At 42.0% G+C, this 19,626-nt stretch overlaps 1 protein-coding gene across 1 annotated transcript; it reads right to left on the minus strand.

Moving 5' to 3' along the window:
* Nucleotides 1-5: 5 nt before the first annotated feature.
* On the minus strand, nucleotides 6-19,096 carry LOC130692013 (cGMP-inhibited 3',5'-cyclic phosphodiesterase 3A-like). The gene is made up of 12 exons (XM_057515071.2): nucleotides 18,975-19,096; nucleotides 14,582-14,723; nucleotides 8,220-8,676; nucleotides 6,956-7,505; nucleotides 6,103-6,279; nucleotides 4,359-4,470; nucleotides 4,121-4,240; nucleotides 3,090-3,280; nucleotides 2,101-2,466; nucleotides 1,616-2,035; nucleotides 1,374-1,553; nucleotides 6-1,297 (listed from the first exon to the last, which is right to left on the minus strand). The coding sequence occupies exons 1-12, from the start codon at nucleotides 19,089-19,091 to the stop codon at nucleotides 1,274-1,276; spliced, it is 2,856 nt and encodes a 951-aa protein (XP_057371054.2). The 5' UTR covers nucleotides 19,092-19,096; the 3' UTR covers nucleotides 6-1,273.
* Nucleotides 19,097-19,626: the final 530 nt, after the last annotated feature.

A 19,626-nucleotide genomic window follows, 5' to 3' on the forward strand; every position in this document is an offset into this window, starting at 1 on the left:
TTAAAAACGAGTAAACGACAAATGTATTTGGTATATAATTCAAAATTAAACGTAAAATATGGTCAGTCGTCGGACGTCTAGTGTGCAATAACTTGCTTTAACATCTCGTCATCGTTATGTGGATATGGAATAGTTTGTACGGTTTGCTAGGTCGACACTGACACACTTGTACGAATTCACATATTGCGATGAAAAATTATGTAAAGGAACCAACATGCAATATAACGGGATGAAGGAGACCATGGAACGGCGCAAAATATGTAGCAAGGGGGTAAAAATGGCAAACATCCAAATTTGTACATGTATGTCACATCGTCATTATGATTTACAAATGGATGAACTTTAAAATATCATTTAGTACGTGAAAGGGATTGAAATGATGACGGCAATCCGTCTAATATTTCATTCCTTGATTGCACAGAATCACCAACTCGGCCCAGCAATGCATCGTACAAAACTCTTCATTAACTCTTTTAACTTACTGGCCAAACCATGAACTGGTGGACCATTTCTACTGCCACCCACCCGTAGGCATGAAATCATTCCATACAAAGTTTAAATACTAGCTTCAAATTTGTAAAGAGAAGGCTGCTAAAATGACCTATAAAGCCCGTCAAGAAATGCTATTGGAATGAAAACAACCAGTTTAAAAAGGTACTGAATGAACAACAGAGTTTACCTTAACAGAAACCATGATTTAGGGGAAATGCACTCACTCTAGGCCATATAATGATGTGATATGATCTATTGGGCCAATCTATTGCAGGGGCGGATATAGCACACATTTCTGTGGTATCGGCCATTTTGTTATATCCGCCATTTGATCATGATGTACAGCCGGAATCTGTAATGTAATTGGCTTCCTTTCCTCACTCTGCGCACGAAGACGCGGTGGCAATAGTACGAATAAAATCGCGTAAACAGTGAGGAAAGAAACTTTGTTAAATTACCTGATGGCGATGATTCTGGATTTGAAAAAAAAAAAAAAATGCACAACACTTGGCGACCTCATTATCGGCAATGCATCGCATCAAGCCTTAACCACTAGGTGATACATTCCATTACATTACATTTTTCGGCCACTCCATAAGCGTAAAAGGGTCATTGTCCGTGCGAGTTATCACAGGTGGGAATGGGGGAGGGACTAAATAGAACACACACACAAGACGAATAGGGATTATGGTTTAAGTGTTAAATAACACAACCAATTGGGTCACGAATGAAATACACCATATTAAGCCCAGGATGGGACGTCACATCAAATCGAAAGATTTCAAAGTTTCGAATCTTCCTTCTCCTAAAACGATAAAAATGCGCAAATAAACTATGAATTCTGTATAATGAGCTAGAAGTTAATAATATGGAAAACTTACAAAGCTAAAACTGCGTTCGAATGATTTAGGACTATTTTCTTCGGCAATGGGTTCCATCCGGTCTTCGCTCAGGCTAATTGGACTGGAATCGCCCGAACTGTTATTGTCACCGGAGTCAGATCGGGCTCCACCGGAACACGATACACCCGCATTATCAGAAGACGGCCGAAGCTCACTCTCCTGTGAAGAGAAAAATAGTCAGCATTATCTATTTCTTGCTATATCTAGAAAGAAACACAGACCTTTATTTGGGCCACCCAATACTCATGATTCTCCTGAAGATGTTGAGTCTGCAGACAAAGAATCTTGCGTCCTGCTGGAGATCGTTTTCGATGGACTGGGGTGTCGGAATCGCTGCCGGAGCCCGCTGATTGCACAGGATCTCTTTCCAATTCCGTCATGCACGAGCTTTCTCCTGAACTGGCCCTCCTGTCGTCGTGGCATCCACTTCCATCACTGTAAAATGAACTCGGAAGGCTTTCGTCGTCATCATCTTGGATACCGTCATCCCACTCCCCGGGCAAAAGGCCAGCTTCCCCATAAGCATTACACAACGGAGCCACCAAGTGATTAATAAAAGACTCTTGTAGTTTGGCCAATTGCGGATTGTTACGATCCATGTAGGGAGAGATGGGCATGCCCAAGGAAGCTTCTTCGTCTCCCTGAAACATTCAGTTAAGAAATCCATTAATTAAGTCAGGAAGAACAAGACGTTGAAAAAGAGTACCTGTTCGTAGAATTCTTCGGCGATGCGATGAGTCCACTGGACGTGAATGTTGTGTATCTTGCACGGTCCGTTGATATCGGCCAACTTGATGCACATTTGCATGGCTAATAACCGGTCCGTCTCGTTGGTCCAGTCGATTCCGGGGGCGTCGGCGTCGTTGATTTTCGCATTGAATTCAGCCAAAATTTCAAAATGGCGTTTCAGATCCGTAGCGAGAATAGCTTCAATGATGAGGTAGCGAAAACGTTTGAATTCCGCCCGTTCTAAGTGAACAAGGAAGTTGAAACGAGGATCGGAAAGAAAAAGGGACCAAGCAGCCGCCGCGTGATGATTCTCCAAAACAGAACGGTCATTGTACAAGATGGCCTGGTACATAGAACAAATCCAAGAGAATAATAACGAAATAAGTTTAGGTTATCTGCAAATTATAGTGAGTGCCTTTTGCGAGTCTCTTCACAATTTCTTTTTTTTTTCTTCGTTGGAGCCAATCTACTCAAATGGATGTTCTCGTTGAACTCGAAGGGCATGTCATTTTAATGAATTAAAGCTATTCAGTTGTATCAAAAACGGTACTTGTGAAAGGGGACGTTTCGATTCAAGAAACACGGTACAAGCCACCGTCGTCTCTTATCCCGTCTTCAAATCGATAGTTTCCCGAACAAAGACAGAAATAATGAGCAACTATCGTCAGTATAGAGCCAAACGTAATTCGAAATTGGGTCTCACAGCATAACCCCTCCAAAAAAAAAGGGGGGAGAAGTCTTTTGTTCCATCAACAATCTGGACATTTATGCACTGATGGTGCACTGAAATTAGATCAATTCCAGCTAGACAATGTGCGTATACACAGGTACTTATTTACAGGCAAAAACGTAAGTTCTTCTTCAATCGAAATAAAATAGACATAATTATCGAACGGCACGCACCGAAGAACAAATCGTTTTGTTATAGGTACCGTCATTAAATTTAGAAAAAAAAAAAAATAGTACCTGAGGGGCGAGAGTGGTAACAAGAAAGGCATTGGTTCTGCCCGGATGGTCATAGTCGTGCATGGTGGCTGCCGTGTAGAGGGCCATCAGCTCCAGAGCTGGGAAATTGGCACCCATGATACCGCAAGAGTCTTCGAAATTGAAAGAGGCCCGTTGCACTAGAGCAGGACTTGGACTAGACGAATCCACACCTGTTACATTACAAAATGTTTACACGCAGTTCGAGTTAGCGCTGAAATGCAATTCAATTTACGATAGGCTAATACATTATTAACCCAGGAGTATGTCGGCTTGAATGGTTTCAGCAGCGCACATCTCATCAGATGACAACTTTACGAGTAGACAGGTAAACCAAATCTGATTATCCACTAGAGGATTTACAGTCCCGTTTCCTCACCGTTGCACATTGTTTTCTTCTAACCTTTTGATTTTCAGTGAGTGGTGGTTACTCCGGTAACCATTCGTCCCCCCCCCCCCCCAGCACTTGTACGGTCGTTTCTTTGCCTGACTACTGAAAGACATAATACTCCTTTCTATATTTCGTCGAATGAGTAGTTTTCCAGCAAAAGTCAATGGAAATATGAGCCTTATCAACTACTCTTTTAAACGTCATTCGGGCGCGTCCTTTTCATTCCGTCGTTTAGCAAATACAATGACCACATCACTCACGCGTATTGAGGGGCCATTAGCGACGGAGAACCAATGCTGGTCACGAGTACGGCCTAGCAAATCATGTTCAGAAAACCTTCACTACTCGTTACCGGCCACTGTAAAAAGGACCGGAGAACCACTCAAGCAAAAAAAAAAAAAAAAAAAAAAAAAAAAGGAAAAACTGTACAGTATTCCATTACGTTTCGTTCTTCAAAGAGTTCCAGCGCGTATTATTGATCTTCTTCTCTCTCAAGCAATCTAAGGATTCCCTCAGTTTCTTACGAGATCAAGATGGAGAAAAAAAAAAAAAAAAGAGTGATGGAAGAATTCAGGATGAAAGAGAAGCAAGAGAATGGACAATGGGTGGAGGAGATACTCACCAAGAATTTTCGCCGAGCTCGGATCGGAATCTAGCGAATGAACGGTAAATCCTGGAATCGGTTGCGATGTCAGATAGAAAACGGCGTGCAGCACATCAGAGGCGTGCGTTCGGTTATGATCTATCCGATAGCAAAGGTACAGTGATTAATTCAACAATGTGATGCATGAATGCTCTCCTCCCCCCCCTCAGTTTCCAGAAGGTATCGAGATGGAGCCAACCGCAAAAATGAAACTTACATGGCTTATCTCTGTATCCGAGTTCGAGGGCGTGAAAGAAGTGGAAAAACTCCCGGACGGGAATCTTGAAAGTGTCAAAGAGCCCAACTTCAGCAAAGACTCGATAGCACGTCTGCCAATCAAAAAAAAGAAAGAAAAAAATTACTAATCACATTGGACAAGAATTTCATGAAACAGTAACAAATGCAAATTTGATTAGTTTTTATGGGTGTATGGAAAACGAGATGGGGTATTGGGAATAGGAATGAAAAAGTAGGGTACTACAAACATTGCGCCCAAAAGGGACCACGCGAAGCAGCAAAAACGGAAGGCCATATCCTTTTCACCTTTGGCTTCAGTAGCCTCGTGATATACTGTACGTATACAACACCATCACGTTCGCTCATACAGGCCTCGTCTAGTTTAGTATCCGGCCATTTCCTTTGCACGTGGTAACACACTTCCGGCACCATTCGCTCATCCTTCTTTCTTTTCCTTTTTTTCTTCAATATATGTTTCGATTTCAATTTTCTACCAGCGATTAGATTTAGATCCTTGATCTTTGCACTTCCATTTCTCCTCCCATCGGGGATACTATAACCTTATTGCAATTCTTTCCGGATCTTTCTTTTTCCTTTTTTGCTGTTTTGCGGTAGCAGATTCGCACGGGCAGGCTGATAATGGAAATGCGGCAACCCAAGAGGATAGCCAATATCTTTCTCATGGGTGTCGGGAAATAACGAAATTCACTACTATCCGACTAGCACCCAGGCAAAAATAGTTTGGATGTTTAGAGTCCATATCCACTGGCGTCACACAATAGCACTGTACATAAACCGGCGGGGGAGATACTTTGGTCAATGATGCAAGTGCGTCAGCAAAAGAAAAAGAAAATCGTGGTAGTACATTTGAAGAAATAAAAGGAGACCGAAGATAGTTAGAGGCAATATCCCATTGCATTGCTATTTGGCCTCCAAAAGAGAAAAAAAAAGAAGAGAGATGGAAGCGAGATCATAAATCTTGTGTTCGGCTCCACTTGCGAAAAATAGCTGGACGAGATCATCTTCACTGCAAGATATCATTAATAACGAAAGGCGAAAAGGCTTTTGCGCAACTCGCTAAAAGAGCCCAGCTATTCCGCACGATTTACACGCAGTCGAGTGCGTGCGATGATTTTCTTTTTTCCACCAGACTGCGCTTGTTCATTTGCGACATTGGCCGCACTTCTCACGCGTTCATTATCTATTCAGAGGGACAATGAATTCAATGAAGGAGTGTCGTCAGATTAGCAACGATTTTGGCATCACCCACCGTCATACATTTAATTCTTCTTTTATTTTTAGTTCTTTTTTGTTTTGTTTTCTTACGAGCCTTCGCGCACGCTGGCCGTTACAAAACAGAAACCAAATTTATACGCCTTATCAGGCGTCCGGCCAAGAATGCATCGGCCTTGCAAAAATTTTCAATCTTAACCGGCTATTCTTAGGAGGATCGAAAGGCAAAAGCCGATAGTTTTGGCACACCGTTTGAGTCATTCAATCCCATCAGTCCGTGACGTCAGAAACTTCCTTTATTCATCTATTGAGGATGAGCTGTTATCCCCGATTTTATGGTAAGCAGTCAATTTCCTATTCTTGCAGTTTGTTTTGTTTAGTTTCTTTCTTTTTATCATCGGGCACGACGCAGTTGTAGACTAACGCATTAGATGTTGACAACTGATCTTAAAGAACGTAAAAAAATGATTCGAAAAATAATGTTTTCTTACCGTAGACAAAATTCTATCGGTGTAACGATCCAACAGATCAAAGATGGGATAGTCCCAATCTTTAAGGTCGTTTAATAATTGGTCACATTCCAATTGGTCCAGGTCGAAACGAGATCCATCTTCGAGCAAAATGACTCGGCAATTTTGTTCATCTTCTTCGTGCACCTGGAACGATTCCTATTTCAGCAACGGAAGAATACCAAAAACATAAACGTTAAAAACGTATAACACACACACACAAAAAAAAGAATCTGAGTCGAACGTGTCTGCTGATTAAATTTTGTTATTTCTACCTGTCACATACAGAATCTGGCTATAGAATTTCACACACGCACAATCAATGTCACCATGGAAACCGCTGTACTGCTCCGCGTTAAAAGATGCAACTCCATTTCCACCACGCAGAGTAGTAACACCAACCCGGGCTTCCAACACTCAAAAGTCTTAAAATTCCCTTCACAGTTCGGCGAATCGCTAACCTCGCTTTGGTTTCAATCGCTATTTACTTCCCACACCAACCCATTTCGAGACTCGCTTTATGTATATATATATTTCATATATCAAGGCTATATATATATATATCTATATCGTCTAGTCTGATTGATATATGAAATATATATTTCATATATCAAGACTATATATATATATATATAAACGAGTTTTGACGTGAACCAATAATAACCAACGGAAAAAAAGCTGGAACAACAGACAAGCATTGAACATCCTCGGATTCCTTCGGAGCCTTGTTTACGAGGCTCCGAAGGAATTAGATTAGATGCGATGAGACTAAGCCTTTTTACGCGACACACACAAGTTCTAGTTTTCAAAATGAATTCAATAGAAACTATCATACCCGATTGATAACGTAGTCTTCATCAGTAAGATCTGCGACTGATGTACAGGGGCAATCGTACTCCTCCAGTTCAGTGCGGATGAGTACTGGAAGCGGGTGGGATTCCAGTGGGCCCAACGCAGTTCGGCTACTGGGTATCTCTTCGCAATGGTCACTCGAATTCGGCGAGTCGGAACTCTCGTAATCAGACGTCCGCGGCTTGCCACTGGCAGATCCTCCGCCACGATGGGCGGATCGTCGGCCCAGACAATTTTCTTGTTGAATTTCTCCATTGTCCGTGACGTCTCCGCTTTCAAGTTCATCGTCTCCAGCTTCGCCGTCACCATCATCGTCATCGAAACAGGGTGTCTGTCGGTTATTATTTCCGCTTCGATTGCTGGTCAACGTGCGCGTCGTGACATACTCGGTGATCCGCAACACGTTAGAACTTCCCGATTCAGGAGCTTCGCAATCCGATCCTGCGCCCGTAGATCGCCGATCTTCAATTACGACGATCGGCTGCTGAGATCCTCTTCGGCTTCCACCGCCGCTTCCGGCACCCGAACTCCGTCTGTAAGTAATTAAGACAAAGTTTAGAAAAGAGCGACTTACCCTCTCATACACATATCCCCGCTATAAAGTTTGTCATTCGCTAGAAAACCAAACTCTCTCATTCTCTTCAATTTGCTCGACGTTCCAGTGTTGCTCTTTGCCTTACCGTGACCAAACTTTTATTGGGGTCCACGTCAATGAAACCATCTGTCCAAACAAGCACGCAATTCGAAAATACGAGCGAGACGTAAACTGCTAATTATCCAAGCGAGGAAAGCCAGACGGAAAGAGACAAACTAGTACAACTTTCCTAGCTCTATTGCCAATGGGAATTCTGACATTCTCTAAACTTATATCAGTATATGGAAACATCACATATTTTCAAAGGATCCTAAAAACGTTTAGCGAAGTTTCAATCATTTTTCTCGGCCTTCATTTCATCGTAATCCGATTGATTGATGAAACTTCCCGTTCTCCTCTGTGTTTCGTGCTGGATTATTTTAACTAACTACAGGTGAGACGCTATTTGTCCTTCGGTAAAATTCTATCAACTAGATATTGCTTTTATCGGTCTTGCTTCAATAATATCTAAAAAATAACGCTAGACATCGATGAAAGCCGAGAAAGTTTTCCTCGCAGGAAATTACAGCTCGTCAATGATTAACTGAGAAGGCGTACACGAAACGGATACAAACGGACTGCCAATCAACCCGCTTCAATTCTTTATAAGTACCTAGTGCTCAGTCCGGAACCTCGTCGGCTGTCGACGGCAGATCCGGGCAACGAGAAACTATACGCTTCGTTTTCAGAATCGTCCCGATCGCGCAAATGTTGTTGTTGGGCAGCGTCTGAATCAGCCGTGATGACGGCAGAACAATTGGACGAATTATCGAGGGAAAGAAGGCCTCCCGACGAGAAGTCATTGGCCGTCACCGTCGTCGTCGAGAGCGGATGGAGACTGCAGACCGTTTTCCGTTCGCGCATCAGCCGTTTGCCGTTTGGATGTTGATTATAGAGCGACGTCGTCGAGTGGCTGCGACTCTTGTTACTGCCCGACGGTGACGAGGTCGAATTGTTGTTGTTAATGTTGTAGCCTAGTGTCATTGGCTCATTGGCGGTGAATGCAACTAGGCCCGGAAGCGACAGCTGACTTTGATTTGGGCTCGATGAGGACGTCGCACCGGAACCATCTACATCAGAAAACAACAACATCCGAGGTTAAAGAAAAAATTATATAATAATCGAGTCGTGTGTGTATCTTATACATTATTAAGCATGACTGTAACCGTTTCCTGTTTGACAGGGAAAATCGATTGGAACAATCACGCAAGAAAAAACAGTCAACGTATTACCCGGTCGATTGGACGACAATGTCCAGAGATTTCAGATTATAAAAAAACCAAAGCAAACATTTATCTTCCCTTTAACCTTAGAATTGTATACCTTCCTCAATCACATTAGACCCAACGAAGGATAATGGCTCGAATAGGAAAACCATGGCGAAAGAATCGATCAACGTGACGCACGTCTAGCAACACAAGATGTTGCATGAATGGATCTTTGTTTTCACCCATTTCTTATTGTAATGCAAGTCTCTCGGAATAATAAGGCTCTCACTTCTCCCCGTGTCGTATAATACATTTCCCATACGTAACTTATCTCAAGAATCGCTACTTCCTGAATAAACCTCTTTTCGATTGCGTCATTCGCCTAATCAAATAATCGAATGTCTACACGAGACGGAATTCGGCACGCGAGAGCCGATCGGCGGTGAGACTGAAAACAATGCGTCGCATCATTCACCGTCGTTGTGTGTGTGGCTCACGTATAAACGTAATGGAAAACACGTCAAAAGAAAAGACGAATGACGAAAGAGGAAGACAAATAAATAATAAGTAGATGGAGCAGCACGCGTGAGAAGAAAGGGAGATTGTCACGCGCTGGCTGTCCAATTTGACGGGCGGAAAAAGACGCCGGGGGGTAGGGTTCTTGGATATAGTTGAGTTGTACGGTTTTGAAGAGAGAGAGAGAGAGAGAGAGAGAGAGAGAGAGAGAGAGAGAGAGAGAGAGAGAGAGAGAGAGAGAGAGAGAGAGAGAGAGAGAGAGAGAGAGAGAGAGAAAGGATAATAAAGAAACAAAACTGATTGCGTTAGACATAAGTGTTGATCCGCAATTTGTACGAACAAACTGCAGCCGTGAGACAGATCACGATCCGGAACGATCGGCCAAAAATGATGGAAGATGCGCATACAGAAAGAAAGCGAACCACGTTTAGTTGATTCGTAAATGACGTCATACTCGGCATTGAACACGCATGAAAAAGTACGGCGGAAAAACGGAGATGACAAGAGCAAATGAAAGCAATCTCATCTTTATTTGGGGATTTAAAAAAAGGGTGGACTGGATTGTGGGTCGGATTCTATGTACGTCGAGGAAAGATGAAAAGACCACCGCAATTTCACAAGGACTAACCGGATTTTTGGAGAGGGGGAATCGCGAGACGAAAATAGGATAGGGCAGGCATCAAAAGAAATGCTAGTCATATACTACGTTATACAGAGAGAACGTTTTTGATTACAAGAACTTGATGACCGTCGATCACCACTTCTTATGAAATGTCTTCTGGCTAATTGAAAATCGTCCAAGCTTGGTGAGCTCAGATTATTTCGTGAGTGCACCAGTTCTTCTCAAGCATAGCTTATTTATTTTCTTTTTTTTTTGGAAATTTAACTTGAAGTACATTTGTTATTTGAACAGGTTTCTATCACCCCGATATTGGTTGCCGTCAAATTGGGGCAAGAAAAAGCGGAACCAAAACTTTTCATTTCATGAGACATCAAAAAAAGAGAATTGCAAATTTAATCACAGAAAGACTCCGCCAACTTTTCAAGATTGTGTTGACTTTTCCCCTTTGACAGATTCCAGTAAAAACTACTCTGAGGTTACTTAAGCTACTGTATACACTAAAGCCTTTTCATCGAGACCAACCACTGCAGAATATACTGTATATTTTTTAGAGATTAAACTTTCATCAATAATCAATTCTTTTTTCAAACTAAGAAGCCGCCAATCTACCAAAATGAATAATCAACCACAAAAGATAAGCAAACTGTACAGAAACAGAAAAAAGAAAACAGATTTCCGCTGGCAACAAATTCTATCGATATTTAATGAGTGCAGCTCAAACGCTTAAACGTACCGCCTGCCCCGAAAGACAATCAAACATTTAACGAGAATTAGTATTCGTACCCATTGTAATCAGCAAGACGGTGGTAAGTACATTGGGTCCTGTTCGAGAAAAACAAAAAGCGTATCGGGATTTTCTATCTTCTATCTATTTCTTTCTCCCCCCCCCTCCTATTTCCTCCTCCATCTTTTCATTCCCCCTCTCTTCCAGTTTTCATTTCGCCACACGATCGATCCGACACTCCGATCGTTCTCTCCCGCATCTAACACTCGCACGCACACGCACAGCTACACAATTTTAAAACACCAGGTTTCTGCGCACGGCGGATAAAGGAAACCCGACCGAGAAAATGCTTGAAAGCCGAGTCGTTGGGGCATAGCTGTGCAACAACCAAAGCGCAAAGTAAAGAATTCACATATTTAAAAAATAAAATAAAAATGAGATCTCTTGTTTCTTGCAATGTGAACAAAAAGGAAAACATGGAAATAATGAGTTTGCCTAAGGCTTTACTAGGTGGTGCGCACGAATGCGAACAAATGCAAACAAATGCAAACTGAAACAGGGCACATAGCGCTAAACGTTAAGTTTTCCCTCGGTCGATAATGGTCTACGTCCTTCCACTGTACACAATTTTCCCGTTGGATAAATGGCGGCAATGGAGGGGCCCGTGTTTGCTGGATACCCGAAAGAAAAGTTTGCGTAAGGCTGAAGAGTCAACGATCAAATTCCACTAGCTGTTGCCACATTTTCTGTGACGCGTACCTTGTTAATGTCGTCCGTCACTTTCATGGCTTATCCTCCCCCACCCACTCTTTTTTCGTGCATAACACTTTACCTCCCCCCTCCCCCATCCAAATTAAATTATAGTTTAGAAACATCACTCGATTGTAACCTCTCCTTTAGAAACACCTTGATGTGTCTTAAAGAGCAAGTTTGAAACGCCGGACCGCGTAGATCAAAGGGACGTTATTCGAACATCTTGACTTCGATTTCTTCTATGCGTTACACGCCTGTTTGTCCTTGCTCTCCTTTCGTTGCCAATCGATATCGACTGTGTACAAACGTGCATCAAGAGAAAATAGAGAAGGATATACACAAAAAAAAAAGGGGGGGGGGGGGGGGTTTGGGCGGAGTGAATATGATGGATGAATTGAGATGGTCTCGCAAAAGATGATGAAGCTGCTGCACGCCAGGGACTTAAGAAAAAAAAATCTTGCACATTGTGAGGCGGAAGAAAGCTGTTACTTATTCGGATCCATCGGGATTATTGTACACCCCCCCCCCATTTTTTTTTTTTTTTTTTTTTCCATCGCTCATCAATTTTCCAGAGAGATTCGTAAGAGCAGTCCTCCCCCCCTTGTGGGTCTTTCATCCTTTCTCTACTCATTTCCATAATGGACGGCAGGAGCCGTGGTGCCACTAGCGTCTGATGACAGTCCGGCAGCCTTCGTAACTATTTAGAGTGCGCAGTATAAAGAACTTACATCGTTTCATCGCGGAAGATTGAATATGGTGGGTCCCTGATGGATGTTCACCTTGACAGTAGATTGTCAAGTCTGTGTATATACCTTGGAACGCTTTGATTAACGTGCTGGGTCCTATGCAGTTCGGCACCACTTTCTGCGCGTCTCAGCAATTTCCCGATGTATATATTGCTCTAGTTCGCCCAACGCGTCCCCGCTATATTGCTGTGTGTATAATCGGTTTCTAGTTTAGGTTTTCTTTCTTTTTCCCAACGTCTCTGTTGGTTTCGATATTCGCTTTGAAATGGGAAGATCGTGGCGAAGGAAGAGGGTCTCCATTTTGATTATACGCTGAAAAAAATACCAATTTTTCTTATTCAGTCGACGCCCTGGCGCCAACTGACGTCAGCCTTTTAAAAACATCCATCAGTCTGAAATAGGAAATTGAGCCGTCACCTTTTGCCGTTCGTTGCCAATCACCTGCCGCTTTCCTGAAAGGGCTACTGTTGCTCGTCTTGAATAATTCGTTAAACGTAAGATTCCCTCTCGCGAAGAACAAGTCATTTCATATTTAAATGGCCTTATTTAGGGGGGAAAAAACATAGAGAAAGAAAAAAGAATATTCGTGGAAGCGTGAATACGATCGCGCCAATCACATGGCGTTCAAATGTTGGAAGGGCTTTGTTAAATGGATGGCAGTAACTCATTGCAGACAGGGAAGTTTTTCCTACGCCCTAAAATTCAAGTCGTATAATAAATAGAAAACAGGCTGGCATTCGTTGTTGTGCGTATATATGGCTCTCGCATTTTATCTGTTTCTGGAATCCAAAGTAATATAATAAAGTGCGAATGCCGAATAACTCTGCTGACGCGCGGCAGAGCTTGGTCGTTGCTTAGGATAAAAACAAGGAACGGACCATTTGCAGACCCGCAAAAGAAAACGAGCGGACTTGGCGGGATTAAATGTATATATGAAGAAAAAAAAAAAAAAAAAAGAATCGCATTTCGCGCGAATGAGCGCAGGCGTTTGGAACATGTTCAGTTTGGCCGATATATTTTTTTTGCATAAATGCGGCAGTGCTGTATATTATTATTCTTGCCTTTTATTTTTTTTTTCCGACTTGTCATACTCCCGTTTTCTGCATGTACCCCCCTTTTTGCCTTTTATAGCGTGCACTTTGCACACTCAATGCCGTGCCAAAATGAAGTTATCAAACCGTCTAGCGCTAGCTCGCTGCGTCTCTAGTTGGCGTCACCGGCGTATACCATCCCAACTCAATAACGATCTCTTTCGTATCCTTCAAATTTCAATCTTTATTGGCTCTATTTTATTTTTTCTTCCTCGTTCCACTTTTCCCGGCAACGCCTTCGGAAAGGAATTCTCTCCTACCGAATAGGTAAAACTAAGTTTAAAAAAAAAAAAAACTTCCCGTTACACCTCGACGATAAATGTAGAAAATGAAATGTTTGATATGCTGTTACAATCGAGAACTAACTATGAGTTTGTTCAATAGACAGAGGCGATCGAAATGAATTGAATTCAAATTATTACCATAACATTCTCTGGTCTGCTAACGAAAAAAAAAAAATTGGAGCCTAACTTAATAAACGCGGAGAACATAATGCTACTCAAGCCGAAATGTGGTTACTGCAACGTACAAAAAAAAAAAAAAAAAAGAAATCTCCCAACACATAGACCTACGGCCAGCACAGCCGGCAGGTTCGTAAAATAGAGGAAGGAGAGCGGTGCGCAGCCTGCTATACAAAATTGAATAAAAAAAAAAAAAAAAAGAGAGAGAGAGAGAGCGAGCAAGGCAAGAAGTAAAATTCGATTACGAATAGTACAGGCGATATTTTTGAAGAGATAACAAGATTTGGCAGGAGGAAGGTTAGTGCCCGGCAAAAACACAATGTATATGAAAACACGCACCGGCTGATATTTGGCTATATCCATGGATATACGACGACTTGGGGACATTATATAGTCACCGTATATTACGACTATACGTGAATTACATTTTGAATGTGTAAAAGCGCGGGCTTCGTATCTAGCTATTAACGATGCCGGTAGACATACACAACAAATAAGGGATACGCGCTGTATGTACACAACGGGGCACATTTTACTTTGTGTTCGCTATAGATTATAAGGTAATAACTAATACCCCTATGGATAGAAACAAATAGAGAAAAAAAAAAAGGCAGCGGGTGCCGCCATCGCACCACACGATCAAATTCTTATCTTCCGTCATGTGCGCGCTGTTAGGTACTTTTCGAAGTGGGCAACAAGAGGGAAAACGACCGTTTGCGACGATGAGGAAGTCTTTACGATAAAGAACACATCAACGGCAAAGCGCACATGAAAAATGGCCCAGTACCATTTGAAGTACATAATAAAAAAAAAGCGGTAACTACGATTTAGAAAATCTGTAATGATGGACTTACCTAATCCGCTCCTGAAACTGGCCGTCCTCTTCCGGCACGGCTCCGGTTCAATGGTCGGCATTCCGGTGGCAGATGTCGTCGTCGTCCACGTACTCGTCGACATCCTCCGTAAAAGGTTCGGCGGTACGAAACGTTTCCCTTTCTATAAAAGAAAGAAGAAAAACAAAAAGCAAAATGTCAAAGTGTCACGAAATGCAGAACTTGGTCCAAGCTTTACGTTTTCCTTCATGAGTAATCAATAGAACAAGAAACTATAAAAATCAATCGTATGTCTAACACTAGTTCTCTTGTTGCTGTACATGTGATCAAAGTTGTTTTAGGGCTTAACAAGTTACGTCAACATGGGCGTTGAGATAGGACGTCCTGGTAGGAAAAAGCGCGAAAATTGAATTTGGCCAACGAGTAGTATAGTGCATGCCCTTTTCACAAAGTGTAGACATATATGTAATGGCAAGAATTGTATGCACAAGCGGACAAAGGGAGACGGGAAAAAGAAGGATTGTTACTTGTGCTACTTCTGCGGATTGAACTACAACTTTTCATCCACCATAAAAGGGGTCGAACGGTCCACAACAGGCTCCCTCACAATGGATCAATGTGTATTCTAACTAATGTATGCTGCTCATGTTGTGGTATAAAAAAAAACAGCTGCTTTGCATACACACAACAGATAGCACATAGGTTAGGTGTAAAGATTTCGCCAACATTCAATATCCAATGTGATACAATGAAAGATGTATTTTTTGTTGCATCACTTGGCCCCGTTTCCTTTTTTTGTGCTCAATGATTGCGCAGTTTACGTTTGCAAAGGGGAAGGAAAGGACAATTTCCGACATCTTTTCTAAAGGTCCCGAAAAAGAACGTCGCTTTACGTATTGATTCCCGTGTCAAAGTGTCACCGGAAGGTCATTGGAGAAAATCAACTTGAAAGCCAAACTGTCGCTAGACACTAACGTTGAAATCAAACAACTCATTAGGGAACGCATCATGAAAAAAAAAATCGACCTGATTTTGTTTTCTCTCTCTCTTTTAAGAACCAAAGACGCACGACGATATCGATTGATCGGTGCCCATAACGTGGATTAAAACAGCGCTTCTGTATTTTGCTGGCAATGCCCAGGTTAAGAAAGAAGATCCCCAAAAATACATCAATAATTCTATCGGAGCTTTGTGCCTACGTTGCCAGACAATGGACAGAGAGCCGTGAGAAGAAAAACAACTGTTGTTGATGCAATCCTACGCCATTGCAGGATCTTCTTTTTTCCCCGGATTTTGTCTTTTCCAGCTTTCTGTATCACCAATTTGCTCCCTCGCACTGGCGGACTGACGACCCTCCAAAGAAAATCAAATCTATAAATTGGGCCACTGTTTTCAGCTTTGTAACGTCTTTCGCTTTGACTAACGAAAATATTTTAAATATTAAGTCGCTTTACATGGCATGGCATACACAGAGATGGTGTTGCATAAATAGATTACACAACGGATGACAATGGATGACGGAGACAATGTCAATAGCAAGAATTCGGCAGACTGGATGTGGTGCCGCCAAAAGAAAATAGCGAAATAAAAACAAATGAAAACGACAATGAAAAACATTTTCCAAGTCACGCTCAGTGCCGAGCAACCAACAGGCGTAAACGAATCAAAAACAACAAGCGACTCTCCTACGCCGAGAAAAAGTGGAGATAAGAAACGAGAAAGATAACCTTTGTGCCAGAATAAAGTTTTTGAAAAGATAATAAGAAGAAAAGAGCGTTTTCGCACCTCATTGAGCCATACATGTCAATCAATGTTTAACCTTGCGAAAAAAAAAACGGTTCGCAAGAGAAAAAATTTCGTTCAACAACAATAAAGTTTAACAAAAAGAATTTGATTCCAACCGAATAAGGTTGCGGGAAGTGCATTAACGGAAAGAATTTGTACAGCACTAGACTTTTCTTTTTTTTTTTTGTTTCGTATAACATCCTTTACGTTACACCTCTTTCTGCTATTATCGTTTTCAAGATTGTGTTCTTTGAACTCTGCCTTTGTGCTTCCCCTCCGAACCTCGTGGGTGTTTTCCTCAATATCCTTTTTTTTTTTTTTACCGTGTTGTCTATTTGCGTCTAACACAATCCTCCTCTTTTCCAAATTTAGAAAATATCCTACGCGTCCTACGAGTGCCGTGATAGACGATTTCAAATGCCAAAAAAAAAAAAAATCGATTTCCGCGTCAATCTACATCTCGCAGTCAAGATCGACAATCAATATGCTAACTCGTCTTACGATTCAACGACTCGTACGTCAAGCTGGATCATTGACCTTTCCTTATTCCACGTTGTAACTGGCAACGGATGTCACTCATGGTCGTTATTATAATCCTATAAGCATTGGTAGTATTTCAGAAAGGAGGGAGAAAATTGGTGTGCCAGTCGAAATACGAACGGCTGGACAATTAGTTACGTCAATTGACATGGAAGCGAAATTTTCTAGGCCAACTACGATTTGTACAGAGAAAAACAAGATAAGAAAAAAAAAAAAAAACAAGGGAAAAGATTGAAAAGAAAACGGCCAACAGGGATTAATTCTTTCTTTTTTTTCAATCGGCTGAGTGTGTATACGATGTGCGTCTCGGACAAAGTCAAATACAATGTTGTTCATTCTTCGTTCGCTCTGTCCAACTCGGCCCGATTGTTCTCAATTTCGCTCCTCCCAATATCGTTTTGTTGGCCGTTACAACTACTATACAATCCCCTATCTATTGCTTGCTCGATATTGGGTTTCTTCTCGTTGTTGCCTCCTCTAGAAAACGTCTAGCCACGACAGACCGGTCGATATACACACAGCTTGTCTTTACAACTACGGTCGACTTACTGTTTAATATACTCAGTGTTGAATTTGTGAATTTCTACTCGGCTTTTCTTTCATGTTTTGTGTTTGCTGTGTAAATGTAAACATGCTAATTCAAGTAGTGAAAGCTCCGAGCCCCTCCACCCCACCAAAAATAAAATGGAATATGGCAGCAAGTCCCGGCAGGGCTTCAAAAGAAAAGATCAATGTCTGATTCATTTTTTTTTTTCTTGGTAGGGAAGCCACTTTGGAGAGGTCATGCGGATATTTCCATCACAAGTAATGGCAAGGATCAAGGACCAGAGGAACTAAATTCGTTGTCGTATTTTTGGGCGCGTTGTTGTGACACAAAACAAACCCTTCAACATGAATTTTTGTTTTCCTACTCGGATTCGCGAATTTAGTTTCCCTGAGCTTTCTGTTGTTATTTTCCACCACATGACATCATGAACATATTTTAAGCCGACCAGCTCACACTCATTTGCATCTATTGCCAAGCTACGATGGACCCAAGTCAAAAACACGATTCGTACCTAATGACGTGGCCGACCAAAAATGTTCACAGCGATCAAAAAATAACTAATGAAAGTAAAAAACCATTAGGACTTCAATTTAATCAAAGAGGCACTTGACGATGGGTTCCAATTAAGATATCGCTTTCTTGTTCAACGCCTTTAGCCATATGCAAACGACACGCAAAATATAAAGGCCTTTTCGAATTACGTAAACGCAGCTCATTATGACGGCAGCAGTCTGACCAAGCTGACAAACACGGACGTCGGCGTGCGTCAATGGTGGATATCCCTAGAAAGAAACCCCAACTACCGTCCAAGCTAAAAACTTACGGGAAAAAAAAAAATCTCAGCGTCCCCATAATTAAATCATTTCCCTTCGACGAACTAGTGTTGTATCACGTTTCTCTATTTTCATAATTGTACGAGATCGCCACATTCAATACGCAAAGAAAGTTTGACGGGCGGCCCGTTCTGTTTGGGAAGTTCCACGTCCCCAAATTCAATTTGGAAATTTTGCCTTGTTCTCTTTCTCCACTGTCTACGTCTTGGACAGCGTTTTGATGGATGATCGTATTAGGCACTGGAAGACCTTTGACGTCAAGTAATATAATATCTCCCATGATTGGAGAGGGAAGGCGGAGTGAAGGATAAAATATGAAAAGAGTCAATGGCAAAACTGAATAGAAATCATTTTTTTTAGCGCCCCGTTTTGTCAACGGGCACACCCCACAGAAGAATACAAAAGTGCCTCCTTCTCCACCCCCACCCCAACCAAAAAAAAAGAGCCATGACGCACAAAAAGCTCTTTTAAACCAGCCCCGTCTTATTCATCAGAGTCTAGGCGATTCAAGGAGGCAGCATTTACCGGAGCTCTCTCTTTTTGTTCCCAAAAAGATTTAAGATGACACAAGGACGGCCCAATAAGGCCACCGGACGAGGATGCATAGGTTTAGTTTTGGGTAGGATAAAAAAAAAAAAAAGGGAATTTGGCATTGACATCAACAGTTGAATGAAAGTGTAGTATATAAAAACATTTTTTTTCAATTTACCTTGGAAAGATGCTGGAATAAAGATTCGCCCGTGTAGGGGATCTCCTCCGTGTCGGAAGCGTACTGGACGTCGGAGAGGGCGACGTGAGGCAGCGTGTGACGCGGTCGCCTGTCCATCCCGGCAGGGCCGTGGGCGCCGGGCAGCGGCGGACTCAGTAAATTGGCTAAAGCTTTCAAGCCGCTGGCCAACTGCGGTGGCATCGTGGATGACTCGAGCAGCAAATCGGTCACCAGACCATGAGCTTCGGACAGCAAGGCCACGTCCAATCCCCAAAGAGCTGCACTCTATTGTCAAATTACACAACGGTTAATTAAATTTGCCAAAAGCAGGAGAGAGTGGACAGGTTTTTTTTTTTTAAATACAACAATTTTAACAAGCAGTTCAATCAACAGGCGTCCGCAAAACGTAACAAATAAAATTCCTGGAACGAGTATTTTTGTGTGTGTGTTCTATTTCTAGTGCGCGTGTAGTATTCAGAATTCTTTTTTGGTATTCCATGCAATGGATTCGCAGTCACAACTCGCCCTTGAGTGTACGGCAGAAATGGAGCCACGTCGCAAGAATTCAAAGTTTCAGTGAATCATGGATCAACAATTTTTCTATTTGCATGTTGAAATAGGCAAGTCGCCGAAAAAAATTCCAAAAGAAACA

Source organism: Daphnia carinata, chromosome 1, assembly GCF_022539665.2.
Source record: "Daphnia carinata strain CSIRO-1 chromosome 1, CSIRO_AGI_Dcar_HiC_V3, whole genome shotgun sequence".
In the NCBI taxonomy this organism is placed as follows: Eukaryota; Metazoa; Arthropoda; class Branchiopoda; order Diplostraca; family Daphniidae; genus Daphnia; species Daphnia carinata.

Bases quoted from the DNA above. Each gene is read 5' to 3' on its own strand.
- LOC130692013 (XM_057515071.2), bottom strand. From the start codon at position 19,091: ATGGACAGGCGACCGCGTCACACGCTGCCTCACGTCGCCCTCTCCGAC. The intron at 4,471-6,102 runs GTAAGAAAACAT...TTTGATTGGCAG, and splicing joins CCGATAGAATTTTGTCTACG to ACGTGCTATCGAGTCTTTGC. The intron at 2,036-2,100 runs GTACTCTTTTTC...TGAATGTTTCAG, and splicing joins CCGAAGAATTCTACGAACAG to GGAGACGAAGAAGCTTCCTT.